Source organism: Nycticebus coucang, chromosome 20 (genome assembly GCF_027406575.1).
Source record: "Nycticebus coucang isolate mNycCou1 chromosome 20, mNycCou1.pri, whole genome shotgun sequence".
NCBI classification, from domain to species: domain Eukaryota; kingdom Metazoa; phylum Chordata; class Mammalia; order Primates; family Lorisidae; genus Nycticebus; species Nycticebus coucang.
This window is the reverse complement of record NC_069799.1, coordinates 57,470,182-57,494,682: the sequence shown is the minus strand read 5'-3', so window position 1 is coordinate 57,494,682 and position 24,501 is coordinate 57,470,182. Positions and strand designations below refer to the sequence as shown.

Genomic DNA, 24,501 nt, shown 5'->3' with positions numbered 1-24,501 from the left:
TCCTTCCTCCCTTCCTTCCTTCCTGTTTTCCTTCCTTCCTCCTTCCCTTCCTCCCTTCCCCTCTTCCTTCCCTTCTTCTGACCTTCCCTTCCCTTCCCTCCGTTCTCCTCCCTCCTTCCTTCCTTGAAACAAGGTCTTGTCATATTGTCCAGACGAGACTCAAACCCCTGGGTTCAAGGGATCCTCCTGCCTCAGCCTCCCCTCTCTTTCTTTTAATATGGGTCTAGAGTCCTTCAACTGATTTCATTACCAGCTAATGGGCTGGAGTCCACAGCTGGGAAACCCCTGTCCACATGCCACATTTTTCTCTGTAGGTCTTCCCATTCAGGAAATATTATTTTCAGCCATGAAGGAGCAAACAGAATGCAAGGGTAAAGTCACAAGTGAATCCTCAAACAGGGTCAACTTTAGAAAAGGAAGGCAGCTACCTACAAGGTGTAGCTCCATACTAAAGAATGCTCTGCCCTCAAAATACAATGTCTCTCCTGTATCCCTCCATGCTTCCCGTAAGTAAGCCATTCATTTTTGAAAAATTAGGAGACTCCAACATTGCAGATGTAAAGTTTATGCTTACTTGCAGAGATTTTGTTCTCAGAGAACACCCAGCTGAGGCCATGGTGGGTTGGGGGAGGACACGTGCCTTGGAATGGGAAAACGCAGAGGTGGAGCTGGTGGGAGGCGCTCAGGACAAAGTAGTAGCTATCTCACTACTTGGCCTACGACATAATGTAATCTCATTTTCAAATCCAAAACACGGCAAAACCCAAAATAGTTGAGAAAAACAAAGAAGACACAGGCTGTGAAAGTCTGGGTTCTAATTGCAGAAGAGCTTTTCAGGGGGAAGGACCTTGACACACAACATCATCTCATTATGGATTGCTGAATGATTATAGGCATTTAAAGGCCTCACCTTCTGGTTTGGAGATGGAAGATGATGCTCATATTTGTTTTCTCAAGACGTGGAACTGCAAATCGGAGGCCCAGAGAATACTAAAAGTAAAAAAAAATCATAGAAGACACAATGTTACTACATGGGAAGGACCTTTCACACAACATAAAAACCTTTTCTAAGTCATCCCTGCTAAACCCCGCCCTGGATTGCTGGGGCCATCCTTTTTTCCTGCTTCTATCCTGGGTGGCTGAGAGCCGAAGAAGATTCAGATTCCTCTCTGTTTGGTTCTCTCTCCATTAAGTACTGCACCAATTCTTCTCCAGCTTGCTTCCTTACATGCTAAATTGAAAGCAACCCAAATATACATGTAAGCGAAGAGACTGATTTAGAAAACCAAGATGTTTCTGTTTGATGGACATTTACGTAGACATTAGAATTATGGCTGTGGAATCAATGCAGCAGTATGGAAAATGCTTATAATGTAATAATGAGCAATGACAAATAAAGGTTCCAATGTTTTATTGCTATGAGTTTCAGCTATGATTTTAAAAGTCTATAAATGGAAAAATTACTGTACAGGAGTGGAGATGTACTGTAAGAAGATATTCCATACTGAATCTCAGAGTCAAAGCATTCTACAATAGACATACTCTGATTTGACGATGGGCATGTTACTTTCTTTGCATTATTATTACTTAATATTTTGATGTGGCAAGTGTCTGATTCCTTTTCTGAATGTATTTATGTTCGTTCGTTCTTTACGAGGTTTTTGTTTCTAGTCCTTATCTTAAACATTGTTATTGTTACTAAATTTTAAGTCTTTTTAATTTTGTGAAGACAAAAAAAAGGAAACCTAATAAACACATGTATATGTAAAAATAAAAAAAATTTATAAAAGGGTGGTGCCTGTGGCTCAAAGGAGTAGGGCGCTGGCCCCATAGGCCGGAGGTGGCGGGTTCAAACCCAGCCCTGACCAAAAACTGCAAAAAAAAAAAAAAGAAAGAAAGATACTCCAGAACAATATTAACACACGATAACCTTATGATTATATGGACTACTTTTTTTCATTTTCTAAATTTTTATAACTGCTCTTATTATTTTTATGATTTGAAAGTAGATAAAAATAGGGAGAAAGATCCAATGATGGTATAAATAAAGAAGTAAAAATAATAGGTAACATGTCTATCCAATGATGTCACTTTCTCTTCCAATTTTTGTGCTAGGCCTGATATGCCTTATTTCATGTCATCATGACAACCACTCGGAGGTAGGTATGGTCATTGTTGACATTCTGCAATCTTGGGCAGCAATCTGAGGATTAGAGAGATTAAGTGCCTTGCTCCAGGTACAGAGCAAATAAACTCCAGAGTTGGAATTTAAATCCCTGCAAGCTGACTCCGGAATCTGTAATCACAGCCACTACAATGTGAGAATCAATTCAGTAACAAACACTCGTGTTAAGATAAATCAGTAATAATACGATCCTCTGTATCGTAAGTCATCATCAGCCTCTCACCAGCCCTAACTGAATGTGCCATGAACACTGTACTTCCCTCATGGCAACTTTACATTTCCGATATCATGACATAGTTCCAAACACTCCTACAAGTCGGCATTTTCTCATTCCAATGTGACTTGCTCAAGGTTTCTCAGCTGACCACAGATAGTGTTTAAACACAGATGTGCCTTGGTTATAAAGCATGTGCATCCCTGTGCCCCAGTAATGATGATTATTTTTAATAATTCCAAAGGAGAAGTTTGCTATCAGGCCTCTGCAGATGCCCTTCTCTCGTCTTTAAAAGCCTTTGAGCTTTCTCCTGAGTTTTCTCCTTAAAGAACTCCCACTCGTGCTTGAAAGCTCAGGATAATTGGTATCTCCTGCGACACATCCTCTGCTCCTATAGGCTGGGCCAAGCAGAACATTTCCCCTCTTTATTCTTGGTCTCCTTTCTTGCTGCTCTTCTGGCACTCAACCTACTATATTGCTAATTTTGAGTTTCTTACTGAATGGGGAGTAGGCTTATAGGAAGAGTCTAAGAGGGGCTTCCCACTTGGGTTCCTCCATCTCTTATCTATCTCTTTTATTTTTCAATAAACTCTGTCCTTTTGCTTTAAAAAATTAAAAAAAAAATAGAGTATGAGAAAAATTGTGGAAGGAATGATGGGCGTGTACCCTTATTTGCACACTTCCAGTGACGGGTGTCTATATATTGTGAGGGAGGGTGGCTAAGGCTGGTCTTCCGTACAGGGACATTCAGCACAGGATGAAAACACAATGGAGGGGATATCCTATGAGTCCAAGGTGTGAATGTGTTTTTTACTAGTACCAGACATCAGATCGCTGGACCACTGATTCTAAAGAATCTTTGTTGAACCATCATTTTCTTTCATTTTCTTACTTGAGAAAATTTGCAAGTTGTTATGAGTCTTATTGGCATTTGAATATTTTATATCACTGTAGCTAGTATACAAAAATGATTTTACTATTTGAGAGGTTTAGGGATAGAGTCTTGCCAAGACCACAAGGAGAGAAGGCCAGAGTTCTAAAGATTTCTTTTCCCATACTATTTAAAAATCCCAGAAGGAGGCTTGTCACCTGTGGCTCAAGTGGCTAGGGCACCAGCCACATACACGGGAGCTAGTGAGTTCGAATCCATCCCTGGCCTGCCAAACAACAATGACAACTACAACCAAAAAATAGCCAGGCGTTGTAGCAGGTGCCTGTAGTCCCAGCTACTTGGGAGGCTGAGGCAAGAGAATCACTTAAGCCCAAGAGTCTGAGGTTGCTGTGAGCTGTGACACCACAGCACTCTACAAAGGGTGACATAGTGAGACTCTGTCTCAAAAAAAAAAAAAAAATCAGAAGGAAAACTTCTGAATACTACTTTGAATGTCTGATAAAAAATCACTTGAAAACTATTTTTTAAAGATACTGGAATGGGAATATTCTTTGGGATTTATGAGGCATTTTAATATTTAGGACTGCTTTTACATTTGGAATTTTACTACACTCCACTGAGAGTATTCTTTCTAAAGTACAAAATGAAGAAGTAAATAAATCAAAGTGTTTTACAACAAAACAGAATGCAATAAAATTTGATGCGTTTAAGGGCATTAAAGGGTAAGATAAGAAAGCAAGACCTCAGAGATAAATGAATATAAACAATTTACTTTTCTGACTTCTGAAGATTATTTGCTAGTAAAATGGACTGGCATCCTTTCCCATAAACACGTCCATGGTTAAGACCACACTGCCATTTTGCCTCCCCTTTGAATGGCACTGGTGGCCAGTTTTTGTTTCAAGTGTATCCTTAGTTATTGATGATCTTGGACGATCTCTGGCCTAAACGTAACACTTCTAATACTGAGAAAGGGATGAGAGACCGTCACCTACAGACGCTAACACGGTTGCCGCCATCTCCGTGCATTTTTCCCCTTGGCTTTAGGTAAACTTCCTCATATCCATTAAGTAGTAGGATTCTTCTTGAAACTAGCAAAAAGGATTCATTCATTAGGTAATAAATAGATAAATCCTCCTAGATAAAAGGATTCTGATTTAAAAAATGTTCTAATATCTCAGCTTGGACCTCTCCTTGTGTCTTTCATAGCTTCACCTTAAACTCTCATCTGTTCTTTGTTAGCTTTTGTCCAAGCACTTTTCAGAACTGTGCAGACTGCATTGAACATGGGCTTTGGGGTCAGGCCTACGTTGAATCCCAGTTTTCTCAATGTCAACGTCTATAGGATTTTGGGCAAGACACTGGACTTCCCCAAGCCTCAGTTTCCTCATCTGCAAAATGAAGGAAATACTTGACTCATAGGGTTGTTTTGAAAATTCAGTAAACTGATGTAAAAGGGACTTCCCAGCTCCCAGGGATAGGTTTATAACACAAAGTACAGTCAATCCACAGTAATCAGTAATCTGTTATAAGAATTTACCTTTCATTTACATATTTGCTTATTTTTGACCTAAGAAGTGAGTTTACTGGACCATCGCACACTTTTGAAACGCCCGAGGTCAATGTAATGTTATAATGTAAAAGAACAAAAATATTATTCCAGCATAATATCCTAAAATGTATATTGGGAACAGGTATTGCTTGAGAAAAACTTCAAATGCTCAAGTATTAGATAAATGTGTAAAACATTAAGCTAAAAGATTTATTTACTGGAAGCCTGATGGCACCTTTAAAATGCAAATGTGTCCCTGGATCTGTGTACCTGAAGGGTACACCCAGCAGTGACTACTGAATGCCCTGGACAGGCTTATCTCAGAGCACTGATGCTCTTTGGAATATACCTTTGGCAAGTTGTTTTAATACAAACCTAATAATTATAACTTTTCATGAATTTTTTTTCAAACAGACCATTTCATCCATAATCCTAAACATCTAATTTTAAGTTGAGGAATATGTATGTTCAATTTATGTCAGATTTAATTAGTACTTTCATATTTTAGAATTTTTTTCTGATTTATGGCTTCATAAAATAATTGCTACTATTTATTACAAGAAGGTACCATGGGTACACTTAAAGTGCAAGGGCATAATATGAATTTATTGCCCATAAGTAATTAATCTTGCTTGGAAAGTTTTAAAATCTGGCAACAAAAAGGAGGAGGAAAAAGAACTCACATTTTTTTCATAAGCATATTGGAGATCATTATTAACATTTTTTTCCCCTTGCTACAAAATTACCAACTACCTTCTGTATTATTCTTCAAGTAAGATAATGGAAAATACAAACCCAGTGAAGTTGATTCAAAGACTGGATTCTACTAATATTTGTTATATGAAATTACTATGAATGACATTCATATAGAAGGTATATGGGAAATAAAAGTTAATTGTCTTTGGTAAAATATTTGCTTGAATTGGGTTATTTTTAAAGTCATTTATATTGCACTTCTTTCTGAATTCAGAGAAAATCTGTAGCAAAATGCAAACAAAAACTATTTAGAGAAAAAATTCTGCATCCTACAAGAGTACATGTGAAATTTACTAAATGTAGAATATGAATGTCTTAACACAATAACTAAGAGAATACCGTGATGGTATGTTAACCAGTTAGACGAAAATATTTCAAATTGTATATAAAACCAGCACAGTGTACCCCACGATTGCATTGATGTACACAGCTATGATTTAACAAAAAAAAAAAAGAAAAAAAAGTCTTCATAGAATTGTTACAACTAAAATACACAGATAAAGTCTAAAGAGAAAGCACATACAAGTATGCTTCTCTTTGTGTTTTTAACCTGAGATTTTTTTGCTCTTTGTAGGTTAGAATGCTAAATCCCACTACTTCTGTAATTTCCTGCCTAATTTGTTGTAGTTGCTGTGTGCTGAACTGCTGAGTGCTAATTGGAAACTTTCCATTAGTTCTCTGTAAAATTCAAGTAGAAGGAAATCAGAAAGTACTTCTGGTTTTCCCTTACATTTGTTCCAGCCACCATAGGGTTCCCGAGGTCACACACCACCATCCTGGTTACATTTTCCATCTTGTACTCACAGCTCAGTGGTCGCAATTCCTACAACAGGAAAGAACATCAGCATTTCAGGGGGCTGAAATAAATTAGGTCCTGAGCCATGCTGGGCCCGGGAGGGGCCCCCGATGTCAAACACCTGTGTGGGCAACCACACACAAACCCGTAATTTGTGACTCTTAGCTCACAAGTGAAACTTGAGAGAAAAAGGTAGAAGTTAAATTTAGGAAGTAATGTGTTGGGATGGTAAATACGTTTCTTGTGTTTCATCAAGGAAGACGACGCTTAATACAGTATTTATATTCACTATGGTCACCAACGTTAACGTGAAACCCAGGGCAGGAAGATCACAATTAAACATGAATAGACAAACATATTCCTCATGTTAGTCTTGCAAAAACAAAATGACAGTAATATGCATAGATTATTATCAAACTCAATGACCATTTGCAAGAGAACAGCCTTAAATTTCTACATGCCATCGTCCCATTTTGAGATAACATAATCAAATATTGCTCAATCCTCCAAATATATAAAGAGAACATGTTATGTTTAGCCGGGACTTCCAATCTTCTCCTCTGCCCCTTTATCTTATGCTGATTAGAGTCTGTAAAAGCTCAAGTTTGAAGAGGTCCTTTGAACCATATGCTGGACAAGGTCTCACGGTTGTACAGATGAGAAATCAAAGTGAATCCCCCAACTGTGCTTCTCTGTTCTCCGACAGCAGCTTTGGGTAGTAGAGATTTTTGTTCATTCCTTATTTCACTATGCCTTGTTCTGCACCATCAGTATATGACCTGTCACTCTGATTCCCATACGAGGAATTTCACAAAGGAGCAACTTTCTGGGAATTTCTGTTCCTCCGATAGGAGGACGAGAGTTCCCAACATCATAACCATCTACCCACCTGTGACTGCTATTGAAATTTTAGATAGAAAGTGATAAGAATTTTTCAAGTAGAAGTTTCAGAAATGATCCTCTGTTTCTTTTCTATTTTATTAAAAAAGCCCAAACCTAAAACAAAAACAAAGACCGAGCAAACAGCAGACATCTCGCTAAAGAATCCTGTAGGTAAGCCACACACTGTGAGGGCGCAGCTGCAGGTAAGGAGAGGTTTTTGCATCTGTTCTAGTCCCTTTTCTAGAGAGTGCTGGGGACCAAGTAATCGACGGCATCAGGAAATACACCGCAGAACCAGCCAGGAGCGTAACATGCAACAGACAAATACACAGCTAACTTTAAAATCGTCCTCCAAGAATCAACCAAGGAGCTGGACACGTGGAACAGTCTGTTTTAATTAATGACAAAAGACACATCAGGTCCCATCAAATAAAACCCTCTCCACATACTGTGACTATCATATTAGTTACACTGGAGGAGCTTTGACACTTATTTTCAAAAAGGTAGTAATATATTCTTTTTTCTCAAAGGGAGGGTTAGAATATACAGAGAGTGCCAAAAAAATGCGCACATATTTCAGGAAAGGAATAGAGTGCAGTAACATTGTAAGATTCAAGCCACATTTGACTTTTCCGATTGTAAGAAGCGCTTAATGTGTATTCAACTTTTTTTTTTAACTGTTATTTGCATTTATTTTAGGTTGTATCTATTCCCATGTCGTAAGTTTTGTTTCTTCAATTTCTTCTGGGATATCTTTTTCTTCTGTGCTACCTCCTCTTCTGGTTTGGGAACAATTTGTTCCTTTTCAGTAAAGATCATCTCAATGTGGCAGGGGGAGCTCCTGGATGGGTCAATGCGACCATGAGCTCTGTAAGTTTGGCGACGCATCTTGGGTGCCTTGTTCACTTGGATATGCTCAATGACCAGAGAATCTACATCTAAACCCTTCAGTTCAGCGTTACTCTCTGCATTTTCAATCATGTGCAGCAAAAATTCAGCACTCTTTTTGGGCCACCAACCCTGTGTCCAGCCCCACTGTTTGGCCTGGGCACACTCATCAACTCCATCACATCGGAATGGTGCACACTGTTTCTTTAAAGGGACATCCTTCAGATACTTGGTGGCTTTTCATACATGCATACCCTATATGACCTGGGCAGATTCACATGTGTTCTTAAAGTGAACACGAAGGTTTGAGCCTCTCGATTTGCCTGACTTTGTGGGGTTTTCTGGGTCAAGGGAATAGCAAACCATTTTCACAGATCACCTCAGGCTGCTTAGTGGAACAGCTATTCAACTTCTTAAAAACCAATAACTAACCCTAATAACTCAGAGATGTTTTATGTGGGGATTACTAACTCAATCACAAAAATGGAAAAGAAGAACCCAACCAAAGCTTTTGAAAGTGCCCAAGTGCCCTTTGAGTACAATCCAAGGATTTAGTTTCTATAGTGAGTATTTTTATCTTACCTAAAGGTTGAAAATTATATGTATATTTTTTCCAGCTTTCCAGAAATAGTTCTTTGGCACCAAACGTCTTTTTGCCCTCTTACACCCGGCTCTTTTTCTTTTTTTAACCTTATTTCCTCTCTCTTCTGAAACAATGACTGTTTTCCCAGATATTTCTAGATTATTTTCCTCTGAAGTTCCAGGGATATTCTTGGTCTAATCCATTTATAACTCTTGGAGGATTATTCATTCCCTAAAAACATTAAGTGTATACCTGCTATTTACCAGGGCCTGATAAATAAAACCACTTCTCTCTACTGAATTTTTACTTATTACAACAATTATACCAAGTAATTTATAAGTAATTGTAACAAGCAGTGGAAACACACATTTACAGTAGAGGTTAGTATGTTTTATGGAAGGAGAAATAAATACTGACAAAGGAAAAGGAAAATGTTCACAGATTCAAGGCTTCTTAGAAGTGGTATCTAAACTGGTGGAAACGCAGATCAGTGATCAGAGGGAGGCCTGGATCTAACAGCTGATGTTAGAATCTTGTTTCTGCTACATAATAACTGTATGACTTTGGGCATGTTACTTCTTATCTATAAAATTAATTAATTTCTTCTTATCTATAAAATTGGGCAAAGAGAGTAGTTTCTCCATAAAGCTGTCATGAGGATTAAATAAATTAAATACATACAAGAACTTAGAGCATTACCCAGCCCATAGCAATTATGTAATAAATGTTAGCAGTTTCCCTTTTTTTTTTTTTTTTTTTTTTTGCGGTTTCTGGCCAGGGCTGGGTTTGAACCCACCTCCTCCGGCATATGGGGCCAGGGCTCTACTCCCTTGAGCCACAGGTGCCACCCCAGTTTCCTTTTGTTTTTTGGAGATAGAGTCTCATTTTGTTGCACAGGTTAGAGTGCCAGGGTGTCAGCCTAGCTCACAGAAACCTCAAACTCCTGGACTCAAGTGATCCTTCTGCCTCAGCCTCCCGAGTAGTTGGGACTACAGGCACCTTCCACAACATCTGGCTATTTTTTTCTATTTTTAGTAGAAACGGGGTCTGGCTCTATCTCAGGCTGGTCTTGAATTCTTGAGCTCAAGAGATCCTCCCACTTTGGCCTTGTCGAGTGCTAGGATTACAGGCATAAGCCACCCTGCCTGGCCACAGTAACAGTTTTGACTACTATCAAGCCTCAGCTATTATTTGAAGGATGAGTAGAAGGAAATAGAATAACATAAGATAGATAAAGAGGAGGAGGGAGTAGAGTTAGTGTGTTGGGAAGGAACAGCTGGAGTAAACTATCTCTGCTGAGAGCAGATGGGTATTATAAGCATTGGAAAGAAATTCAGTTGAGCTGGAATTGAGGGTGTAGGGGTAAAAGAAAGAATAAACAACTAGCCATGAGGCTGAAGAGGTGAGCAGGGGCGAGGTAATGAAGCACTCCCCGGTACCTGAAGGACTTGGATTTTATCCTAGAAGGAATGGCGAGCTGGTGCAGTTTTAAGCAAAAGAGTGGCACATCCAGATTTGCATTTATAAAGGCGTAGGTAAGAGGCTACAGGCTGAGAGAAGGCGAGATGGAGCAGGAGACTGTTGATATGATCTGGACAAAGGATCATGCCAGCCTGGATGAAGGCCATGACAGTGGCACATGGAGAGAAGGTAGAACCAGAAAGACTTAGGACTCACTTCAAGTTTTAGAACCAGGGGGATAGCTGCGCACAATGGCTCATGCCTGTAACCCTAACACTCTGGGAGGCCGAGGGTGGATTGCCTGAGCTCACAGGTTTGAGATCAGCCTGAGCCAGAGTGACACCCCATCTCTAAAAATAGCCGGGCATTGTGGTGGGCATCTGTAGTCCCAGCTACTTGGGAGGCTGAGACAGGAGAATCACTTGAGCCCAAGAGTGTGAGGTTGCTATGAGCTGTAACTCCAGGGCACTATGCCAAGGGTAACAAGTGAGACTCTGTCTCAAAAAAAAAAAAAAAAAAGAAAAAGAAAGAAAGAAAGAGAGAGAGAGAGAAAGAAAGAAACAAACAAACCAGGGGGATGCTGGTGTCATTCTCGGAGATAGGAGGTTTAGGCAAGAGCGGCGTGAGTGTGGGAAGACCAAGGTCTAGTTATGGACATGTTGGGGAGGGCTGCGAGAGATTGAATGGAGATGAGGATGCCATCCCTAGAACAGCAACATTCATACTGAAAGAAAGTAGAATAGTGCTTTCTTGGGCCCGGGGAGAGGGGAAAATGGAGAATTATTTTTAAGGGGTACGGAGTTCCCATTTGGGATGATAAAAACGTTCTGTGGACGGGTAATGGTGATAGTTGCACAACCACGTGAATGTAACATAACTGAAAAGAACCCTTAAAAATAGTTAAAATAAGATGTTTTATGTTGCATATTTTACCAAAGTAATAACGATGATGATGCGAATAATCAAGAGAAAGCACATAGACTTTTACTCCTAGACAACTGAGGCGGAAGGTCACTGAAGGGAAGTACAAAGATTGGCTTGATCCTGGTTTCTAAAGAGATGATTAACATCTCCACATTCTGAAAGATGAATGTTCTCAACCTAAGAACGGCACAACTTACAATCAGATCATTCCTAAGACTTTTCCCCTTGAGAAAAAAATTGTTTTTAAAAAACTGACTTGAACTGAGTTTCAATAAAAATGTACACAAACCTCAAAGTGCCTGGAAACAAAGCAGAAATTGGAATGTGGCTGAGCCATGGAAAATTCAAAGACTGAGCTGCGTCTCTGCCCAAAGGAAATTGATGGAAGGAAAAAAAATAGTTAAGGGCTTGTTTGAGATAATAGATAATGTCTGTTAGAATGTTTATAGCCAAAGACAGAATGATAAGGGCTTGCCCATGTTTTCCATGCAAAAAAGTGAACAGTAAAGTGGATATTTTGCTCAAAGAAGAACCTTCTAGAATAGAAGCTTAGTTTAACAAACTCAGGGTTAGAGTCATAAGAAGGGAATTGAAATAAAAATGCAAATGGAATCCTGAAACACTTTTTAAACATTACACACGTCAATTTATTTTCGTGTTTATTGATTATTTGCATATAGTATTTGTAGGTGATATTTTTCTTTCTTTTTTTGCTGGTAGAGATTTTATTAGGAGATAAAATTTTAAATTCAAAATAATTATTAATCATCATCTTTGTAAGTTAAGTGCTTCATTCATTCCCAATTTTTAGATCTTAAAGTAACTTCATAGAGAAATGAAACTAAAATCATATAATTAAAGAAAAAAGAAGATGGGGTGGTTATAAACCATTCACAAGAGAAATTAAGATTTAAACTGATTTTCATGTTTGAAATAAAAGAGTAATAAAAATAGGCTGGAAAGCTGCAAACACTCTTGAGAAGAGGTGGAATGATTTTTTCCTCTTACCATGGAAGAATTAGAACATTTTTGGATTTTTCTAAAACCATTTTATTGAGATATGAATGATGTACATATTTAATATACACAACTGCATGACTTTGGAGATATTTTTCTAAAAGTCTGTTCAGTAGAAACTTAATAATTTTAAATGACTGTCAACATACATGATCATTGTTCATTTAGATTGTCTTTTTTTCTTTTTCCTTTTTTTTTACTGAGAAGATAATTCAACTAAAACAAAAACTCATGAGACTAGAGGTGTGAATCAAGAATTTTATATTCCCTAAATATGTTTCAAAAGACACTCACATCACAACAGTCTGTTAACATCTCTTTGGGGGAATTGCATTTTGTTACAAAATTCAATCATTAGAATGTTCAGTATTCTAATATTTAATCAAGGTTCTCCGGGGATACGGTATTTGGAAACTAGAAGACATTTAATCAATTTTATTTAAATAACCAAATTCTCAGCAAACATTTAAGGAGCACCCATGATGCTCTTAGTCCTGTGAAAGAAACGTGAAACTTGGGCAGCGCCTGTGGCTTAGTCGGTAAGGCACCGGCCCCATATACCGAGGGTGGTGGGTTCGAACCCGACCCCGGCTGAACTGCAACCAAAAAATAGCTGGGTGTTGTGGCGGGCACCTGTAGTCCCAGCTACTCGGGAGGCTGAGGCAAGAGAATCGCTTAAGCCCAGGAGTTGGAGGTTGCTGTGAGCTGTGTGATGCCATGGCACTCTACTGAGGGCCATAAAGTGAGACTCTGTCTCTACAAAAAAAAAAAAAAAAGAAAAGAAACGTGAAACTTGGTCTCTACTTTGTGATCTGTGAATTTCGGGGACTGAAGGCCTCTCTCTCCACGCATTGATAGTGGTTTTCTAGACCAAGTGACTCAGAGCATTGTAGAACTTTAGGATACTGAGCTCCAGGGTCTGATAATAAAAGCAAAGGTTATAAATAGCACTGGTGTCATTTTAATAAATGGTGGCACTGGGGACTGGCAAATGAGGACGACCAGGCTTTTCCTGGTCACGAATCTGATGAGGTGGACCAAGATGAAAGAAAAATGAACTTGTTTCCCTTCCCGGCTGTTATCAGCGCTCAGCAGAGATCGGCTGGAGCTTCTCCCCTGACCTGTAATGAAACCCAGGCCTCCTACCACCTCTTGAAACTTAAAGGAACTCAACATAGACTAGAAAAGCCGGGGAGGGAAAGGAATGAGCTTGGGAAGTCAGCTGCTCCAGCACACTGGTGAGTGGCTTCTTTTGGCCAGCTCTGTTCTCTTTCTGGCCTCAGCCCTCAGTCTTTTTGCCAATTTACCTTTGCTCTGTGGCAAAGACAGACATGACCACCGTGCAATCCCATGCCCCTTCTCGATTCACTGCTATCACGATTTAACTAAGTAAGGCACCATTTTGCTCTCTTTTACTTAGAAAGAAACACTCGGCTAACATGGCCCTACTTCACATTTATTTGACTTCAAAAATACACATAACTCTGTACTGGAAATAATCTGCAGGCATTTACCTTGTGGTTGCGTTCGATCCCGACGTAATCTGCCTCTTCTGGTATCATCACAAAGAGTTCTGCTTCGTAGGCTCCTTCCCCCTCATTCCTCGCATTTATTATGAGCATAAGGTGATTTTCATCTCCAACGATTACCTCATGCTTATCTCTGAAAATGCAGTTTCAAAAGAATTATTAGGGACTGCCACTTCTCTGGTTCATGAAAAAAAATTTTTTTAAGGATTTATCTAGGTGGAAAAGGAGGATGGCAAAGAGGATGGATTTTCATGAAGAGATAATGGGAAGTATAAAAAAAAAATAACCTCTGGATAAGAAGGGTTGAAGATACGAGGTGGTGTGTTGGTAAATATTTAACAACCAGTACTCAAAAAAAAAAAAAAAAAAAAGCATTTTCTTATTTCAGCGGTGTCAATCTACCTGCTGTGCTCAATTTTAAGCAACCAACATGTGTAACAATCTAAGGAGATTCCTGCAAATTTAACAGTTGGCTTTATAAGCTAGAAAGAGGCAGTGTCAGCACATCCCTAGAAACACAAAGAGAAAATAAATGACAGAAAAAAAAAAGGAAGAGAAGAATTTAGGAAGCAAGGAGGGAAGAGTAATGCAGAGTGGAAAATAAGAAGGAAGAAACAGGCAGATAAAATTAGATCTGAAATAGCTGCTGAAGCATTTTGAGGTCTTTTGAGGAAATTTAATTCACTTTGAACTACAAATCAAATCAGCATTTGGAAATGCCCATTCCACTTTTGAGCCTCACTCAAAGCGATTGCCTTTGACATTTGAGAAATTATGAAATTTGGGAAAACCTCCTTGAGGGATTATACCAAGAAGCAGATTCCAAAGACTGGCAGGGAGGTAGTTCCTGGGATGGAAAGGGGCTTGAATCTGCCTTTTCTACCACTGATGGTTTATATCCCAGTTCTGTATCTTTTCATTAACATAATACAGTCAGTACAAATTCCAGGGCTGGGTTCAGACTCCCATCACCAGCAACTGTGAAGCCTGTTGTTTCTTCTTTGATTTTGTGATAATTTCTGCTATACTCTGTGAAGTGTCATGTAAGTGAATTTTTTTCAGTAAATTAAAATTAATTTTGTTTTGACAGTTTTAGGGTGACCTAGTCAAGGGATGCTGTCAAAACCAGTTTGGCTAAGGTGTCACTGGAACCAGCCTTTGCCTACTTGACGGAGGTGAGTAAATATAACCCACGCCACCCCACAGATGAGTTTACTTTTAACTAAAACATTCCCCCCCACCCCACTTTTGCTAAAAGATGAAACGGCCCAGGCAGAATCTTAGGGTGTATCACTCAACACCAATGACAAGGAACTGACCCAACCACAGGCTCACCCAAAGTGTAGCCATGCTCAAGAATTTCACGCAGCATATTTTTTTCGTTGTTGTCATTAGAAGTGCCCACCTTCTCCTTTAAAAAGCTTTAAATGAACACCTGGATTCCATTAGGCATAATGCTCATGTTTATTTATTTAGACTTACGGTCTAGCCGACAGCTTCAAGTCAGGAACACAGAGGTTGTCCTCCCCACAGTCTACCAGGATGTGAGCCTGTGTAGCACAAAGAGGCATGAGGAACAACTTGGAAAAACCCAAATCCCATCCTTTCTTTTGACAATTCTGAATGATTCCACAATCAAATCAAAGCTTTCATGTCACGACGCAGGACTCTACCCAGCTCTCTAACCAATGTTACACGGTGACCTCCCAAGATAGGTTAAGTTGACATGATATCCCAACTCTAATGCATTCCAAAACGTCTGTAAAGAATGCTATTCTGGGAATGTTTGGAGGATCACAGGCTGTATTGCTTCGATTACAGGCACATTTTGAACAAATTAAATCTTGGTTGCACAAGAGGAAGGGCTTCCGAAAAACACAACAATGCAGTGTTTCAGGAAACATGTCAGGAAAAACTCCCAAATGTTACATGTCTGCATGCAGGAATAAAAACAAAAAGAGCTGGCTTTCATCTTATGGCTCTGGGAACTCGATACCCCTGAGCTAGCTTGTGATGGGGCCATCAAAGACAGCCAGTGACCTACCTGCTCACGAACGATGTTTTCTCTGTAGTAGTTCAATATGGGTCTCACTTCCAGGCCTTCTTTAAAAGTGGATTCATTCAAACTGTAATTCAAACTAATGTTGATTGGAGATAATTTATCTCGGAATTCAGTTTCATCCTAGAAAAAACAATCACAAACTCAAGAGAAGCTCCATGAAATAGCTGCAAGATGTCAGCCTGTGCGTGGCAGGCAACACTTGACTTTCCTTGGTGAAAGTGAATGATGAAGCAATTATCTCTGCAGTGGGCTCAGATGCATGCTGATTTATGTGGGATATAGTAGCCAGCGCCCTTAATAGACATTCAGCGATGAAATCATTCAGAATAGTGGCTTGGTTGAAACATGCTTCTGGAGGTAATCTGTGGGCTGTCCACATCTTGAGCCACTCACATGGAATTGGTCAACTTTCAAAGTAAAAGATTGCACTTAGTAGATATACCATTAATGTCATGAAAACCATAATGCATTTGGATTTTTAATGAGGTTGATAGAGTTTATGAATCTCTTGGGCTCAGAGGAATAAAACATCTCAGTTCTCATACTCTCTTACCAACTCTTTAAGCCAGCGGTTCTCAACCTGTGGGTTGTGACCCCTTTGTAACAATGAAAATACATCCTGCATACCAGATATTTACATTAAGATTCATCACAGTAGCAAAATTACAGTTATGAAGTAGCAATGAAAGTAATTTTATGGTTGGTGGTCACCACAACATGAGGAACTGTATTAAAGGGTTGCGGCATTAGGAGGGTTAAGAACCACTGCGGTAAGCCCTTGCTTGTCTGAAATTCAAAACACCTTCAGTGCATCTGAAGTTCTCTCAGAAAAAGAAACAGAACTCCTCCAGGGGACAGGGCTAAACACCAAACAGAAGGCACTAAGGACACAGAGGACAGGCCATCCTTCAGCTGCGTGCCCGTCAAGACGCAAGGGTCACGTGCCCAACCTCTCACTGTTGAGTGTGACTATGGGTCTCCCCTGGTAACCAAGTTCCTTAAAGGAAGAGGGAAAGTGAGAATGGTTGATCACTACCTAACAACTGAAAAGGTAAAGATAAATAATGGTGTTATAAGTAGTTTCAATCTTTACATTTCATGGTAGATTTAGGAGTTATTGGAAAAAATGCATTACTTTAAAAAAATTATAAATTACTTTTAATAAAACTTTGAATGACTTAATGTTTTCCTGAGATGGCTCTGCAAGGCACATTGATAAAATCTAACAAGACATACTCACATAGAACAAAAATTCAAATAAATTGTGTTGAACTTTTATGTTTTGGGGGGGAAGAGGCAGCTAGAAATGAAAACCAGCTGAGCTGAGAGCTTTTGCAAAGATTTTGCTCAAAACAGACAGAAGCCTTAGAAGTTCATAGCAACACATCATTAGGTCGGTTGAAGTCAGGGTCAAGAAGAGAGCGTTTGACCTTGAAATCAAGTTTCCTCCGAGGAAAATGGAAATAAACTGATGGGGATCCGGGGAGACAAATATGATGGTTAAATGGAGAAAAATAGTTGGAATTTGGATGTGAACGTGAAAGGCCAGAAGAAGCATTTCTGTGACACTTACTCGAAGGTAAACGATGAAATCCTGGCACTGACGGGGTTTCTGCCTCTTTATCTCAAGAGGGAAGACGCGATGGGGCTGATGGTTGTTAAGGAAGAGGGTTCGTTTGACGGCTCCTTTTTGTTTCAGAGAATCTAATTGCACCTCGGCCACCATAGCTAAAGGACAGAAATTCGAGTAAGTATAATCAGGAGAGGAAAAGTATTCAGTGAACACAGCACTCCATCAGAGAGGTGAATTCCCATTTCAAGTTGGTTATTCAGAAAATATTTTCTTATTGGTAGAATCAAACATGATACACCAGCAGAAAAAAGTTTATAAAATACCCTCCAAGCTAAAATATTTTCAGAATGGCTTTACATAAATTGTCACGTTCTCATAAATAACATTATTACCAACTATGGAAGTAGTATTTATGGAGATGGTTCCATATAGGCAATAGGACTCTTGGCATTAATAAAGCACTTGAGTTTTAAATGGTCTATGTAGAGCAATGGTTACTGTTCCCCTTTCTTAGCACAGCAGAGGAGTGTACAAATGAAAACATGCTCACCTATTGTATCTGGAATGCTCTGGCCTGCTACAGACGCACACACTCTTAAAGAAAAGCTATGGAAAATAACAGCCAATAATTTATTAGTTAATAAGGTTTGGAATCTGAAGTAGAAATCTTCCTTTATCTCATCCCAGATGAAATGAAAGCATCATTTTTTCCTCATACTTCTAATCACGTGAGCGCACGCACACACACACACACACAACTTCTATAACAGTAATACAAATAAAATAGGTGACATTATTATTATAGTAGAACCTCCATAGTTGGCCACCTCCTTAAGTTGACCTAATTTTCATAGACCGGACATGCACCACAGTTATATATCAACACTGTAGGCCTAATTCCTCCTGTTGACCAGACTGTGACAGTCCCCTGGGTGGTCAACTTACAGAGGTTGTGCTGTATCTAGAAGGTAATAATTAAAAACAGTACGAGAGATTAACTGAATCACTCAATTAATTAATTACCTTCTGCCTTTTTTCAACCAATACATGAGTATTTTCCAGTGTCTAGGAAGGAAGAAGTACGCAGCGCAGCAGGAAAACAGCTATAGGTCAAACCTGGGAGGTAAGAACATGGCCTCGTTTGAGAGACCTGAAGAAATTCAGTACAATGCAGCGCTGAGCAAGTTGGGGGAGCTGTAGGAGAAGAGGCTGGCTTTGAAAGTCATGCTGAGGAACGCGGATTGTATCCTAAGAAGCACAGAGCACCATGGGCTGCAGAACTGCACGCACTCTGCTTGGAAGGAGATGGACGTGGTGGAAGCTTGCTAGGTAGGGGTCTAGTTGTCCATGCTAAGTTAAAAAAATTCAAAGCCTGGAGGTACAGAGAGGAAGAGGGGAACAGGAGAAAACAAGAAAATAAGGGGCTTAAAGGGGTTCTCTCAAGCTAGGTGGGCACTGTGTGGGTTTAAAGACAAGAAAGAGATGGGAGATGCTCATGAGAGATGGTTTATAGCTCTGCCTTGAACATGACCTAACCACAATCCAAGGAGACGTCTGCACTGGCTTGTAAGGTGACCTGCACTTGGCTCTGGTCTGTGGCCACGGAAGGAATGGAAAATAGCCAGTTGTCTCTGCCCGACTTTGCAGAATCAGTGTGCTCACCTCCTTCCTAAGAAATCCCAAGCCCTAACAGCCAGCATGAGAGATGAGGCCTTTTCACATTTCAAAGAAAGTAAAAAAACTTGAGTATGATTTAATGACAGTCTTAAAATTTTTACTAGTAAAATAGTATAGTATGATTTGACTATTTCTACAGAATTCAAAAGGAGTAAATAATCCCTAATCATACTTTAATTATGTGTCAGCTTCCGGTGTCAAACATAATGAAAAAGTGTTACATCTGGGATTCATCTATCTAGCGTGACCTCAGTCAATGTCTCCCTTCAGGGTAAATAATTTGCCACATACCATTAAGCCAAAAGTTTCCTGAAATGTCTGTGCTATTACAAGTGTTTATTCCACTTCCCCAGAGAAATCACAAATTCCAAACCATTCCTACTTCAATTAGAATTATTTAGGAAAGACCAACAGTTAATCACATCTTTAAATTTTATAGGTAAGTCTGGCTTTCAGACTTAGACTTTTCCTGGGTCCAGCTCTTTTGGTAGTCTCTAGCTATGTGTAAAAATCATCCACTAACTTTTCTAATATATTTACCATTACACTGAGTAGATAAAAATCATTGACTCTTATGAGATAAATTCCTGTTCGTAAAGAAATGATCCATACAAACATCTTAAAGTCATTTCAGACAGAGTACCTTTTAAGACAAACAATTTAAAAGCAACACAATTTTTGAAAAAGAAATAAATCAAAGCTATGAAAGTAAACATCACTTCCTCTTGGTGAGAAGGTATTTGGTTGATTAATGAGGTTATAGCTGGCAGGTTACTCTTGATTTGTGACTCCTATGGCAGTATAAATCTATATTCCTTCTGAATCCCCCTTTTCAGTTACTTTGATAACATTAACAACTGGATGACTTAACTTTTTCATGTAAGTTTAACTGCTACAGCTCCCTGAATTATTGATAGCACCCTGACCTAAACCCGCCAGTTTATAGATATCTTTAGAAATTTTCTAGAAAGAAAATTTCAAACTTTTATAGTAGTCGATTGACAGCTTCATTCTGAACTTAGAAAAACATTTTATATTATATATGAACCTCACCTACACATATCAAGTGAGATGCACACATACGTATAATTGAATTAGGTCCACTTGAAGGTCTGCACCTGATTACCAAGTACACGTGGGCTGTTGTGGGAAGCTGTGGACTCGTACTAATTACAATTAAAGTTTCAAATTAGAAGTTTTTGTCCATACTTTTGTCATACTCAGTACGGTTTATTTGTCTAAATAGATTTGTGTGGAACAAAAACCACAAAATCAACCCAAGCCCCTCAGCACACAAATTCTAAATAAAACTATTTGGGAACAGTGCTTTCCATATGGACAGGAGAGAAGCTGACGCGCGTGGTCTCTGTAGAAGCACAGCTGGGTGATGATTCTGTTACATGACTGTGGGCCAAGTGTGAGGAGCATGGAATAAGCTAGATGTGAAATGTGACGTGGAAATTCAAAGCCATTCATTTTTCATTCCCACCAATTCAATCCTACATCAATGATAGCAAATACCAGATTTTACATAAAAGTCCTATCTAGAAAGTTCTTAGCTTTGACACATGAAGAGTTACTGACGTTTACATTTATAAAATGAAAATTTTCACTCTATAGTTTTTCTTTGTCTGATTGTCACCAATTGTATTAACGTTTTTTTGAGCTGGCTTTTTTTTTTTTTTCCTTTTTCTAACTTAGAAATATCAAGAAGATACTTTATAAACTCACATCGATGGAAATCAAGAACTCTTTGCCAATTAGAGTTTACATAATAGTTTTCAGATGTACGATACAAGGTTCTATCAAATATAGACAAAAATAGCAGCAAAGAAAATAAACAGAGGCCTTTCAAGCATTTTGGGAGAACTAAGCTAAATTCCGGGAATAAGAAAAATTTTTCAACAAGTCAGAGAAACACGTTCAACATATTCTAGACTAAATTAACTTTCTATCTTCTGATATTCAGAGACACCATTCAAAATGTTTGCATGCGAAAATAAAATGTATTTCAGAAAACACAAACAAAAGAATAAATAATTGTAAAGGCATATATGATACATTTGTCTACATAGCAAATTGTACTTTAACTTAACAGTATAATTTAATGTACACAACAAGAAAATGGCTTGTGAAAAGCAAGACATTTTCTTGTTAAAAAGTAATATTTTGGCTCGGTACCCATAGCACAGTGGTTACGGTGCCAGCCACATACACTGAAGGTGGTGGGTTTGAACCTGACCTGGGCTAGCTGGACAACTGCAACAAAAAAATAGCTGGGCATTGTGGCAGGTGCCTGTAGTCCCAGCCTCTTGGAAGGCTGAACTAAGAGAATCATTTAAGCCTAAGAGTTTGAGGTTGCTGTGAGCTGTGATGCCACAGCACTCTACCCAGGGTGACAGCTTGAGACCGTCAAGAAAAAAAAAAGTGATATTCTTTCCATAAAATCAAACAGATCCCATAATCTGTTAAAACCACTTCACGCTTATAAAAATATCCATCAAACTAAAAACCCTTAGAAAAAATTATCTAATTCAAAACAAAAACATTCTATACCAGAATCTGTCACATACACGTAAAAGGATTCAGCTCAAATGTCTATTCAGTTCTGAAGGTGTGAACACGAGACCAGTTGGTGGAAAATACTCATGTTTTAATATTCAAGATCATGTAGGGGCTCTCACGGTTCATTGGCTGTTCACTTAATCATGCCAGGGTAAGAAAAATGCTGGCTCTGTCAAATATTTTCGCAGATCACATTTTCATTATACTATTTCATGGTTTAAAACCATTTAGAAATGTGCCCAAAGCATTTCCCAGCTACTTTCAAAAGCAGTTAAAGGACAGGACCCGCCTCCTACCCCTCCGCCCCCAGCTCCCAGCAATAGGATGTGTTTTTCAAAGAATTCTTCAGGGTCCATCGTATCCCCTCTTTCCCACCCACCACCTCAAAGGCTTTGACTCCACTATGAACTCCTGTCAAAAGGCCATCGAAAACATGCCAAAATTGGCTGGAAATAACTTCTTTGGGTCAAGACTGGTTTGCTCTGAGATGCTGACATTCTCAGGAACCAGACATGATGTCTGAGTTAGACCATATATCCCGGAAAATTCGAGCAAGTCTCAAACACCCCAAGAATTTGTTGATTTTTCAGAGGCTACACCCTGATGGTATTAACCAATATACTGACTTCTGACCTTTGAGGACCACCGTATTGGGGAACAAAGTGGTGTTTTCTTTAGCTGTTTTACAATCAAGTTCCATTTTGTGCTCCCTTCCGGGGACTGCCATGGTCCAGGCAAAGGAATCATTCTACCGCTGTTGTTAATGATGGCCATGAAAATACAGTTTAGGGCACAAAAATCTCTACTTGTATAAAGTTCACCTTCTGTCTAGTTCTGCCTGCTAAGTTACAGAACATCGGTTGCCAGCACAGGAACCTAAGCAATTTAACCCAACCTTGAGTATTTAGAGAGGTTGGGGTATGATATACTGATAGGTAAAGAACAGTGTCACATCATAGCTCCTTTAGAAAGGTAACACCCTGTTACTCAGACTCGGTCCGCAGACCAGTATCTGCAAACTCATGGGGCTTTTTATACAACTGCAAAGGCCCGGCCCCACTCCAGACTTATCAAACCCAAAGCCTGAATTCTTCACAAGGTACCCAAGTAATGTGAATTCACAGTAGAGTCTGGGAAGTGCTGGACCAACTCACCAGGCCACAGGTGTCATAGAATCTGGAATCTGGCAAGTTTTATTTTCAAGATTGATGATCACTGGGTGTAGCACAAGTGCAGCATCCACCGTCACAACTGGCCTCGCTCTGCAGGGGGGAAACGCAGGGTTTGCACGACCATAAGAGTGATGGGCAGAGGCCACTTCACCCCAGGTGAAGGTCCACTCCCCAAGGCCGTTACCAACATTCCCAGCCTTTGTGCCAAGAATTCCACTCCCCGCATGAACAGATGGGCAACACACTGAACTCATTACCTCCAAACACACCTGGACACATGTGAACACACATGTAAAGCATGCTGGTGTGGGGGGCACATTCACAAACCTGCTATCTGACCCCCTGGGCTCTCGGGACTGTGACAATATTCTTTTGAAAGACTGCTCTGCTATCTCCTAGACTATCGCTGTGTTGATCTAAAGAAATGCATCATCTGAACAGCCACTTGTGTCTGTGAGTACTTGAATTGCAGAATTTTGGTGCCTCATTGACTGATAATTTTCTAAGTATGTGTTGTGGGCTTAGCAAAACACATGACTTTGGGTTTACAGGATAATTCCCTCCTTCACTCAGAGCAGAGGTCCTTAATCCTGAGTGCACCGTATCATCCCCCAAGGAGCTTGGAAACAAATTCCCTGTCCAGGCTCCCTGAACCAACATCTCTGTGGTAAGGGCCAGGCATGGGAATTTTAAACAAACTGTCCAAGTCATCCTAATATACAGCTGAATTTGAGGATTGAGATGGATACAGAGTAAACTCAATTTCAGCCACCCAGGTGAGGATAAGAAAAAAAGAGAGAGAGAGAGAAAATCATGGGGGAAGGAACAAAGCAACCGTTAAAGCCTGGTTCCAAGACAACTTAGCTGAGAGACACAGTCTCTAAATGACAGGGTAAAATTATGCTGCATCTGGTAACTTCTCCCTGCACAGGGCAGAAGGAGGGATGAGTCTTAGGCCAGAATGTCATGTAGGGCACTGCTCCAAACAAGTGAAACAGTGTCGTCCACTGGGGTTTGTCCTAAGCTCCTTTATGCTACTTATCTGTCTTTTGTTATATAATTTTATGTTCAGTATTGTGTTACCTCCAGGCCTGGAAAAAGCAGATGAGAAAATAGAATTAGACATGCAAGAAATTCACTGAGGGGCTACTAGAAAGTAAAGGAGAGAGAGTGAAGGAGGCTGGGAGTTGTGGTCCCCAGGAGGACTGAGGCAAGGAGGGAAGGTTGGGAAGAAAGTTCCGGCTTGAGCAAGGGGCAGGCCTTGAACCAAAGTTGCCCTTGAGAGGAGTTGCCTGTTTCCCCCAATAGGTCTTCAATTTATGTTCTTATTGGTCCAGTAATTGGCTGGGGGCAGCTCATTGAAAATACAACCTTGAAACAAATTGGTGGTGGATTTGGTGCGTGGCAGCTGGACCCTGAGTTGGTTTTGTTCCAGCAGCTCTGAGTGGTACCTGCATAACCACCATACACCCAAGCCCCACACTTTAGACACTCGGAGAGTTGGTGAGTTGTGGTTCTGAGTCTCTAGAACCACAAGTGGGCAGGGGATGGTATCAATCAGCCCCTTTTGAGTTTGCTGAAGAAGAAAATCTTACCTATTTGAGGAAAGCTAACCTTAGAATCCTGGGAGTTGACTAAGTTAACATTTCATGCCTGGTACTCCAGGCATGCTCTTGGCCTTTTGTCTAGACATCCTGACTTTGTGGTGTCTAAGAAGTTAAGTGTTGGGCACCATGTACCAGTTACTATTCTGTTCACTTCACACGAATATTC

General features: G+C 39.7%; 1 protein-coding gene and 1 pseudogene across 3 annotated transcripts in view; both read right to left on the bottom strand.

Annotated features, from left to right (window-relative positions):
- Positions 1–24,501, bottom strand: part of ITGA8 (integrin subunit alpha 8) — a 184,592-nt gene that overhangs the window by 64,028 nt on the left and 96,063 nt on the right. For 2 of the 3 annotated variants that reach the window (XM_053572183.1, XM_053572184.1), the window contains exons 15-22: positions 22,711–22,818; positions 17,865–17,920; positions 17,315–17,469; positions 15,724–15,861; positions 15,162–15,229; positions 13,665–13,812; positions 6,330–6,422; positions 911–990 (exon numbers count right to left, since the gene is read on the bottom strand). In XM_053572183.1, the coding sequence (XP_053428158.1) occupies positions 911–990; positions 6,330–6,422; positions 13,665–13,812; positions 15,162–15,229; positions 15,724–15,861; positions 17,315–17,469; positions 17,865–17,920; positions 22,711–22,818 (846 nt within the window). The remainder of the gene's footprint in view (positions 1–910; positions 991–6,329; positions 6,423–13,664; positions 13,813–15,161; positions 15,230–15,723; positions 15,862–17,314; positions 17,470–17,864; positions 17,921–22,710; positions 22,819–24,501) is intronic. The other variant, XM_053572185.1, reaches the window with a different exon arrangement.
- Positions 7,968–8,531, bottom strand: LOC128573080 (60S ribosomal protein L17-like; annotated as a pseudogene).